General features: G+C 37.1%; 1 protein-coding gene across 5 annotated transcripts in view; it reads right to left on the bottom strand.

Annotated features, from left to right (window-relative positions):
• Positions 1 to 1222: 1222 nt before the first annotated feature.
• The window catches only part of Glcci1 (glucocorticoid induced 1), a 327628-nt gene continuing 317399 nt past the window's right edge, over positions 1223 to 11451 (bottom strand). For 3 of the 5 annotated variants that reach the window (XM_039107260.2, XM_039107261.2, XM_063285724.1), the window contains exons 7-8: positions 5368 to 5488; positions 1223 to 4109 (exon numbers count right to left, since the gene is read on the bottom strand). In XM_039107260.2, the coding sequence (XP_038963188.1) occupies positions 3764 to 4109; positions 5368 to 5488 (467 nt within the window). In that variant the 3' untranslated portion in view covers positions 1223 to 3763. The remainder of the gene's footprint in view (positions 4110 to 5367; positions 5489 to 11451) is intronic. The other 2 variants (NM_001177442.1, XM_039107262.2) reach the window with 2 other exon arrangements.

The following is an 11451-nucleotide window of genomic DNA, read 5'->3' as shown; positions in this document are numbered from 1 at the left end:
TTAAGAATTTAATTTTGAATGGAAGTATAAATTAAGCAATTATTTTTCCAAATAAGTGTGCAGGTTCACACATTCAATGAACCAAGAAGGAACATACAGGTGGGTACAAGAGTTCTAAGTATTAGAGATGGGTACAGAAGGCAGAAGTCACCTATAGAGCAGCAGGAAGTATATAAAGGTGGCACTTTTCAGTGTGGGATGACAGGCAGCCATGTAGTACTCACAGATATAGCTGTTTTAGGTAGAGATGGCCGGAATACCTACATTCCTGGGCTCCTTTCTCTCCCCACTTGCTCCTAAAGCTTGGTGTACTTCTCATGGCTACTTATACTAGGTTTATGATATAATTAAGTCAAATAAGAGGATGAAAATGTAACTTTCCTTCACATTTAGTTTCTCTTCCTTTTCTTTTTTTTTTTTTTTTCTTTTTTTCCGGAGCTGGGGACCGAACCCAGGGCCTTGTGCTCCCTAGGCAAGGGCTCTACCGCTGTGCTAAATCGCCAACCCCCACATTTAGTTTCAATTAAAATGTAAAAACTCTTAGAATATTTTTCTGTATGGACTATATACCCTTAGTAGATTACTAATACATAAATCTCAACTTCAAAAACTTTTATATTTTGTTTTTCCTCAACCAAAAAGGCAATTGTTTTTAAGTTTAATATAAATGTCAATTTTGTCTAATTCTTCCATGTATCAGAAACAAACAATACTCTGGGGCAAATTGTTCTTCACAGTGGCTTCCCAAAGTGTTTTGCTATTTGTATAATTGTTTACTTGCATAAAATATGTATTTTCTTTGTTTTGTTAAAATTTTTGTCCTTTTTATACTGATCCTAGTAAGATTAAAACAAACTACTATATAGTTTTGTAGGAAATATGCAACTTCTTTGAGATGATTTCATTGAATTTAAACTCATTCCCTATAAATTCGTAGGCATATGAATGAAACAGAATACTGTTTTCTCTGTTAGAAATGCTCACAGCTGAAAGGAGCACAAAACTTTGGACTCCAAACATCCAACTTGTTACCTTGGATGCGAAGTATGCAAATTAAATGTCAAGAGGAAACCAAACTGGAGAAACTGATCCAATGAAGACGCCCCACAGATCTACATGTACAGGTCGGAACTCAGCACCAACACTGCCATTACCTAAGGCAGAATTCACCTCTGTGGGTAACGTGCCAGCATCCAGTCTTTTAAAAAACACATGTAAACTATTCCAGTTTTACTAATAACTTTATTTAAATAAGACACAGGAACTTCTATACTGAAAAAAATACAAAACAGAAGCCACACATTTCTTGTGTAAAGCCTTATTATATAACTTGAATACTGTTCAGCGCAGTGGCTAAAATTAAACAGTACACCTATATACAAAATTTAAACAGTTTCTGACAAGTGTCTACAGCTGGTGTAGGACACGTTTGAGCTCAACAACCTCTGGGAAATTTACATGGCAAAGCATAAGCTTTAACACATTTGGTTCAAAACTTTAATATACGCTAAAAACAAATGTACAGCACAGTATTTAGTTTCTCATGAGAAAATAAAAGCACATCACTATAAATATTGTACATAGATTTCGTCACCAAGAAAAGCATATTCAGTCCGTCTTTCTGAAACTGACAATGATTCCATTGCATCTCAGACAAAAGCAGAGCACACGATCAACACATCGGGTAATGCTAACCCAGTGTCACAAGTTAAAGGGAGCTCATATTTCTCTTACGGAACTAGTAATTTTCTTCCTTTAACCATAATCTACAAAATATAGTATTTTCATCAAGGCCTGAGATTATTAGGGTTAAAGGTGTCTGCTGCTGAAAAGATTGTTTTAAAAGGTTCCCCTGTGAAAATGGCAAAAGTCAACTGAGTCCTTTCTCCTTGACAGTCTCTGTAACACTGCCTGTGAGGCAGAGCGCACCTGCAGGAGAGAGTATTACTGCAAACTTTGGTGGAAAGGAGAGATTGAGGTGACAAAATAACACACGGAACACACACACACACACACACACACACACACACACACACACACACACATACGGTGCATGTGTATGCATGCACACACACGGACAGCATTTTATAAAAGTGAAAATGGTGTCACTTGTACCAGCTCATGTTTCTCCTACTCATCGACTCCGTAGAAGAGTCCAAAGAAAACCTCAGGAATGATCTAAGGAAACCAGAACATTAACTGTAGGCAACTTGCTCTCCTAATTCTAAAAACAAAACAACAAACAAACAAACAAACAAACAAACAAACAAACAAATGTGCCACACACTTTAGGTGGAGATGAGTGGACTCTAGGCTCCAACTGAACAAAGCAATGGGACACGAATACAAAAGCTTCCCTTTACTTTTGCGAAAGCTATGCTGCAGAAAACAGTCTCAAGTCAGGCTCTCTTCACACTCTGTGGAGAACTTCTGTCAAGTCTGCACGTTCAAGGCTATTTACTTGGGGTTCTGCTCCACTCCACACATTCCAAGTCTTAACAAAATTATTCATGATAGTGTTATCTGAGGCTTAAATGAGACAGCTTTAAGCTATTGCTCTTGTAAGTTACAAGAAATCTGCTTGCTTATGCTGCATTGGTTCTGAGACATACACATTCTCTCTACATGAATACAACTCATTTATCAAATACTCGAGGAAAACAATAACCAAAATGCTTCACTTTGTAACCAGCAAATTAGAATTTCCTAAAATGAAGCTAAACATAAATATGTCTTTAGATAAAAATAGTAGCAGTTATGACCCCAATGGCCAATATAAGCAAAAATCCTTAATTATTTATTCCTGCAAAACTTCACTTGCTTTGAAATCAAATCCAGCCATTCTTGCATTTAAATTTCATCACACACAATGTGGAATGTTTATGTACAGTCTACTACTGAAGCTTTATTTGCAACATTGTAACAGTCATTAACTGAGCAACACGACTTTTTTAAAGCCACATTTACACATGTTGAAACAGTGAATGCAACAGTTGTTCTACTGGTAACCACATGACAAAAGTGATGTCACACACCACAGATTTGCTGGTTCTCCTCATGGTCCCCATATCCAGGATTACCATCTCCTAGGGATGAATGCACTTCTTAGTCTAATGTGGAATGGAATGAAGAAAAGGAAATGCAGAAAATAAGGAAAGGCAAAGAGTGATGTTCTCTCTTCAGCTTGGTAGCTGTGAAATATTTACTATCCCAATATGACATACATTCCAAGTTACCTGAGTTTAGACTTCAACTGAAGTACCTGAAGCTAGGCCATAGGGTGGGCACTGTGCAACTGTTGTGGCCATTTTTTTTTTTGCATTGTATGTATTATAGAAGTTAGAAACAAACACCTGGATCAATTGTAAACATAATCCTGAAGTACAGTATTTTCCATAGGACAAAACACAGCAAGACATTTTCTACTTAGACAGGCAACTTTTTGAAGTAGAGCTTATTCATACTGAAAAATTTGGAACAAAACACAGGACACAGTACTAGTCTGTCAGACATACTATGAAATGCATAGTCTCCACTTAAATGCTGAATGACACACACATTTTTGCAAGCATTACTGCTTTCCACAAAAACTGCTGAATAGAAGTCGGTCCCTGCCAAGATCAGTGTTAATAGCTATTTTATGATGCTAAGTATTTTGCTGTTGGTGGTGGTGTTCAGAAAGTTTGTCACTCCATGCAGATAGATGTCTGAGATCTCATTCCCGATCCATGGAACATGGGCGGAGGCCAGCTCCCCCTCTGCTTTAGATCATCACATAGTTCTGAGTGGAGATGTGTTCCTCTGCCTGCAAATCCTGCAGGAGCTGCTGCTGCTGAGATGGCTGCTGGACAGAGGGCTCCAGGGAGTCTGCGGTGCTGGTGTCATCAGAAAGGGACGTGAAGGAGACCCGGGAGGAGAGCTGCTCTACGGTTAGTGTGGCCAGAGCTGAGCTCTGGCCAGAATTAGGAGAGTTCTTGAGCATCAGGTCAGAGGCAGGTAAGAGAGGGCCTAGAAGTTTTACAGGACAGAAAGCTGATCCGGTTGGGATGAAATTAACCTTGTTTTTGTCAGGACATGAAAAGAGAGGGGCCGAGATAGGCTGACGAGACCTAAAACCATAAAACAGAATTAGTTTTTGGATCACTGTAAAAGTACTTTGTGAATAAACTGGAGTTTTCTAAAACAGCTGGAATGTGAATGACAGGGATGATGAGTTATGTGCACACAGAGGAGAAACATCTTCCATAGCATAGGTCAGCTGGGACAATTATCACATACAGGGCACTGAAACTACACTGAAGGAAAAAACAATTTCCAAAAGGGCCAGGCAAACTTTTAGAAATCTTTGGTTTGCTTCCAATCATTGAGGAATATAAAAGAAATTCTACACTGTACTTGGATATTACACATATTTAATATCAACTTCACTGATAAGGGTAAATTGAGATGTTACTTATCATTTATTTGATTTTTAAGCCCTTTCCACAGCTTTAGATATATCAGTACCGATGGGAGGGGGGTGTTTTCTGTGGTCTGTCAATCAGCCACAGAATAACCTAGGCCCCACACCACACCCATTCTCCAAACTAAACCAAAAACTCCAGTACAGTGTCTGTTTCCTTCTGGGATGCAGAAGAAATAGTCTGCATTTGCTGCCCACAGGGACAAAGGGATGAGTAAGTTACACGAGAGCCACATAGTCACCTTCTGAGTGATTCTAGATGCCCAAGATCAACACCACGAACCTCTTTTTCCTAATTTAATTTCTAGCCTGTCCATATTGAAACTTAAAAAGGACAGAAAACATGAATTCATGAATTAACATGCTAGATAAGTCTACAGAGAGGGAAAATACTTTCCCCTTGACTTGCAGACTCACAGACCGTCTGTAAGCTACTTGCGTGTGGACACTAGTTTTGCTCCTAAGTGCATTTCTATTAGTCAGCTAAACTAACAGTTTTTGAAAGAAATATCTTAAAGATTAAAAATGGAGTTTTTCAAAAACGGAAATAAGGAGAAAATAAAAAGGGAGAATACAGAGAGGAAGAAAGGAAGAAAGGAAAGGAAACAAAGAGAAAGCAAAGAGAGACCATTGGGAGAAAGCAAGAACAACAGGCAGGGAAGGAGGTAAAGAGGAGACCAAGGGAGAGTCTAGCCACACGGGGAACCTCTCTCTCCGTTTGTAATACTGTCTCATTCCTTTCTAGCAGCTCTCCAATCCTCACTGTAGGACCTTTTGTCTATTCAATTCTCTTTTCCAAATTGCTTTTGAAACAAGTATCAGCTGGACAGAGGAGTTGATTCATCTGTAATCAACATCTCAGTAAAAAGTTTCAGATCCCAGCTGACAGAGAAGACATTACTTACGCCATTTCCTCAAAGACCTTCACTCGCTCACATCCCTCTGGGGGCTCCCGTTTGAACATGTAGCTGTTGTTTGGTTTGGGAGATGAAGCATACTTGGGTAACGGTGAGCTACTCCCACTGTCTGTAAATTTAAAGCAGTTATATTAACTAGGAGTTGACAGTGCTTTTAAATTAAACTTGATTTCCAAATAGACCTTTTTGTTCACCACAGAGCCAGGCAGCCACCTGCCATTGTAAGGGTATTTCTAACAGCCTTGTGTAGTACTTTTTTTTAAAAAATAATAATTTAAATTCAACAGTAATCTGCCATACCACAGAATATAAAAGGTTGACATTTTAGCCCAGAAAACTTCATTTTGAGAAAAATCACAGTTGTGATCTGAAAAAAAAACATAAACGAATGTAGCAATATGCATTAGACAGAAGAAGTATGAGATAAGTGAGTTCTCTACATGATCTCTCACTGTCTAACCAATTTAACTGTGTATTTTTGTATATGAATAATTTTTAATTACAGAAGTAATAAATGGCACTTTTATAACACCAGGAATAATAACCATACAGGGCAAAACAAGATTGCAACATGTCTTCCATTTCTCCATAATAATTTTAAAACGGGTAATGTGTCCAGGATTTTGCCTTTAGAGTCTATAAAATAGAGACGTCAGCACAGCTTGCAGCTTAGGCACTAAGGACATGAAGAAATCCAGAAACATCACTACCAAATGTTTGCCTCATATTTTTTGACCCAAAACAAAATGGTCTATTCATAAAAAGCTTTAAAACCCATGTGCAACTTCTCCTTTTCCTATCTGGCAAAAGTGTGTGGAAATCCAAGTCCACTAAGATGTGTCATTATCTTTGTAAGATGCCAAATTGTAAACAAATCTGTATAATAGTCCTATTTACCTAAGATCTGGCTTCAGTCAAACCAATGAATGCTCACTGCTAAAATATCACATACTCGATCTAGTGACATGTATCATTTCCATGAAGTTTGAAAAATAGTATTAACAACAAATTACATTACAATTTCGGTGACTTGCTTTAGTTTAGGATACAGAAAACAGCCCAGCATTCAGAAACTGAGTAATATGAACATTTTTATCATCACAAGGTACACAATACATGCTTAGAAAATATGTACTCTAATACTGTGTCTTGTGAATATTTAGAATGTTCGTCTTAGAAATGCAGATCTAGGCTTATATTTGAAAGTGGCTGTCTCCCTGGCTGGGAAATCACACACTACTAGAAAAGCTACAAAAGCACATAGTGTATCACTACTAGACATATCCTTACAGAATATGCACAGAATAATCTCTTGGAATGAATGAAATCATAGGATGAGTTTAGGTTTTACAGATTTAATGATTCATTGTTATGTATAGGTTTATTCAGATTTAATGACTTTCTTAGAATAACCATTTACTTCTTTCTTACTCACACACACAGAAGAGAGGAGGGGAAGAGGATCTCTTGCCTAGGTTAATGCAGTACACTCAAGAGCTCAAGTTTAGTGCTGTCTCTGAGAAGAGTTAATCTACTAGGACTACTCAACTCCTAAGTGGTTGTGAATGAGACCTTGAGGTCCCCTCTCAACCTCAACCTTCCTTTTCTAACAAATGGGCGGCTGAGGCATTGGGGTGCCTCAAAGAGACTGCTGATGAGTACAACACAACCCACCGGTAAATGGATCCACTTAAAGCTATGACTTTGATATCTTTAACAAGACTTTCACGCCATCAATTGGGATGTTGTTACATAGCAATCAAGAACCCACCCTATTATCATACAAAAAATGTCACATTGGTCTCCATTACATAACCAAGCCTATTACACAACGTCTCTTTACACTTTTATTATAATTTCAAAGGACTCTCCAAAATTGAAGCTAGTTGTGAGCTAAATAACTTGAAAATGGATACATTTTTTTTCTGCCAGTATTTTAAAATAAATTATTTTCTATCCTAAAAGTTTTTCCTTATAATTTCAGAGGTAGTTTGTTTTGTTTTAACTTATCCAATTAAACATTCATGTTCTTTCTTTTTGTAGGATAGTGTTAATGTAAAAACACACATAAATATGTTCAATACCTTAAATTTTTCTGCTTTTTTTAGTAAAAACCATTTGGTTATATATGAGTATTTATGTTTAATATTTGGTGACCTAAAAAGACAACTATAAACAATAATAAACTATAAACAAATATTTGGTAAATCTGACCTATTTCTATGAAGTTAGCATACACTTAATTGCTTATTATTATAGATCATACTAATGCATGCATAATATTCATACCAAATAGAACTAATTTTCCAACAAATTAAAGCTTGGAAAATTTTAAATTATTAAAACTCGGAATTTTATACAGAAAGTTTTCATTGAACCATGTGTATCTTTTATCATTCAGAAATGACTTTTAGTATCTCATAGACTACATTCTATGACTCACAGTTCAGTCATATATATAATCAGGTACATAAAGTCTTTATTATAGCCCTAAGTCTTTACATATATTTTATTCCTATGAATTATCAAATGATCTTAATTTTCAAGCAAACAATCCTAACTTGCAATGCCTTTGCTCTGTGATGTGCTGCGACTCGAGTGTCGGGCCACACACATGCTAGACAACTGTTCTACCACTGAGCCACATGCCTAGCCCAGGCAGTGACTCAGAAGAAGCATTTTAAATTCCAAAGTTCACATCTCATCTCTCAAAGGAGCCTGCCTTTTTTATTTTATCCTTTTGAAAAATCTTCTAAGTGCATCTGAAATACAGGCAAATTTGAGAAACGAGTGTTAAGAGAATTGAGAATTCTGGCTTGCAAAGAGACTACCTGACTTACCTGTGCCTATTTGCATGACCCATGCTGTTGGTTCATTTCTGGCTTTTGATCCATAAACAGGAATGACTAATGAGACACAGCTGTTTTAGAATACAATATAAAAGGACTAAGAAGGGCCTAAAGCACAGTATGTTCTCAAGAACATCAACAATAACAAAATCTCTAATGTGCACATTTCAAACCAGTGCACCATTCAAAGATTGTCTCTGTCTCTGTCTCTGTCTCTGTCTCTCTCTCTCTGGCAGACACTAGTAAAATAAGTGTTGTTTTAAATAGATTGACACATACTAATTGCTTAAGTTACACAGATAATATTCTATTTCTTTCAAGAAAGCAAGGGTGTGTGTGTGTGTGTGTGTGTGTGTGTGTGTGTATGTTCCCACCCACGCTCGTGCTTGTGTACAGGTGTATCTGAGTGCATGTGTCAAAGACGGCCAGAGGAACATCCTAGGTGGGGTGTGGAGCAAGATTGGCTGGCTGGGCAGTAATGCTCAAGGACCTACATGTCTCTACCTACCTGGTGCTGAGATTACAAGTACAAACAACTGTGCTAGGTTGCTCTTTACCTGGCTTTGGGGACTTTTGCATGGCGAGCACTTTATAGACTGAATCATCTCCATAGCACTGAACATCTTTGGAATACCAGATTCTCCAGGAATGAAGCTATCTAGTATCAACACTGCTAGCTATTGACTGTGAAGGCTAGACTGGGAGGTCTAATGTCTTGAAATTATAACCCTGCCTAAACCATTAAGAATCTTCAGACTACTTTGAAAAAAAAATTTGAGGATATATACAGCAGTAACCAATCAAGAAATAAGAATATATTTATTCACTGCCAAGTAGGTAGTAGTTCACTAGGAAAATGGATTTGAACAAAAATATTGAAATAAAATACTAATATAATAAAAAGCCTGTTAGCCTATGAATTAGGTTAGAAATGAGACTGACTAGATACATGGGTCTAAAAAGAATTGCTACTTTGATCAAAATTGCTTCAAGATCAAAATTTACCAATCGTCAACTGGAGTAACTGTAAGGGAAGAGGGCATGTCTTTCTTTTTTTTTTTTTCTTTTTTCTTTTTTCGGAGCTGGGGACCGAACCCAGGGCCTTGCGCTCGCTAGGCAAGCGCTCTACCGCTGAGCTAAATCCCCAACCCCAAGAGGACATGTCTTAGTGAAGTTATTTTCTTTTCTTTAATTTCACCAAGAAATGAGAACTTTGTGGCTCCCCAACTCCTTCATCAAAAGTACCTATGCCTACATTTGTCTACCTTTTTATTCACTAAGAGAACCACACTTCTCATGAACATTAAAAAAGCGTAACACATAATATAATAACTTAAAAAATGATACCAGTATTTTCAAAACAGTAATAAAGACATAACCTTTTAAATTTGAACATATTATAAAGAAAGTTCTGGTAAGAATACTTTTAAAATCTCTACTTAGCACCACACCTGCCAGGTATGACTGAATTTGCTGTGGAGAAAAGCAATGAACTAAAGTAGGTCGGCCATCATTACTGAAATTTACTAGTTAGTAAGCAGGTAACAGCAGGCCAAGTAAACTACACATGAAGGAATGTTCATCTTCCGTTTGCTTGTATTCTAGCTGAGCTCTAACAGATACGACTGACTCATACTTACTAAGTACTTTGAATTATGAATAATACAACATTCACACAGACTGTCCCATTACCTGCTGTCGGTACAGTTCAACTGTAAAAATTATAGAAGGATAAGAATATGGCAGTTTCTAGACTCTCACACTTCCAGACACTGGAAATGTGTGCAATGTTTCATGTTGTCTTAAAAAAGATAAATTGGCAGAGCTTAGTAAGATAAATCTACAATTGGGCAGTTTTAACATGTTATATTCCTTTGTTGGAATATTTTCAATCTATCGTTTTACCATTAAGAAGTTCTTCTAACACAACAGGGCAGTTTTGTCATGTGATATAAAGCTCTTTGTGGGAACAGCGCTTTTCATCTTAGTTTTACCATTAAAAGGTTCCTCTAAGGAGTCCCAGTGAGGACCTAATACTGATGGTGTCGCAGAAGCCAGAGCTCTTGGGGCAGACTCAACACTCACTGCAATGAACATGTGTAAGTGAGGATGTGTGGACAGAGGGGTCACTGTAGGACACACTCTGACCCACGACAGTTTTCACAACGACATGTTTCCTGTGCTTCATTTTTTTGTTGCTTGTTTGTTTATTTGGGGTATGGAAGGCTCAAGGGCAAAAGGAAGAATATGAAGGGAAAGGGAGATGAGTGGGATTAGGGTGTATGATGTGCAACTCACAAAAAAAATCAATAAAAGGTTAAAAGAAATTACTCCAAATCATAAAAAAAATTGATAAACAGATTCATGTTAAAAAATGGTGGTTTTCAAGATAAGGTAGCTAAACATATACTCAACATTTGATTTCATAATATAAATCACAAAAAAGTTACAAATCTGAGGTTATGATTAAAGGTTAATATGGCTAAATAAGAAATAGAAAACAGGAAATTAAAAAAAGTCCAAATGGGCCATTACACCCTATACTTTCTATTTGTTCTCTGGGGACCAATGATTGATTATGCTTAAAACCCAAAGTGTAGTAATACTAATATTTATGAGTCACTCACAGTATGAGTTAAATTGCTTTATATGCCCTAGCATTCACATAGCATATTTCCTCCAAGAAAATATAGTTTAAACCACAAGTAATCAATTTATTGATTCTTAGAATATAACTTTTATTAGTAGTTGGCCTGAACAAAATGGTTCCATCTACTTCAAAATTATAACAATCAACGTTTCTACAATATCTTGCAACATGGCAGAACTTTGTAACAAGTAACTTGTGCCTAAATAACTTGTCCCAAAGACTCATGACAAGCCGCAGACTGAAGTCTAGGTTTTACGGCTCACCCAGCCCTAGTTTGGCTACCATCAAGGAACATTGGTAGAGCTGCTAAAAGAACTAATATTTGGATGCTGCCATCTGTACTATATATTTCTCCCCTTGCAAATTGGACATGCTGATGTAGGACTTAGGCCAACTCTTGGGATTTATTTTTGACAGTGTTGATATAAGAGGTGTCAAGATGCGAGCTCTTACTCTGAATTGGAGTTCTTCAAATGAGGTTTAGGTATCATTCTCTATTAGGTTAAAGCCAGCCTAGCGGCTCAGCACATGTGACCAGGCTACTTTAAGTCTTCAGAAAATAACAGGACCCAA

Source organism: Rattus norvegicus, chromosome 4, assembly GCF_036323735.1.
Source record: "Rattus norvegicus strain BN/NHsdMcwi chromosome 4, GRCr8, whole genome shotgun sequence".
Lineage (NCBI taxonomy): Eukaryota > Metazoa > Chordata > Mammalia > Rodentia > Muridae > Rattus > Rattus norvegicus.
This window is presented reverse-complemented; position numbering and strand designations above follow the sequence as displayed.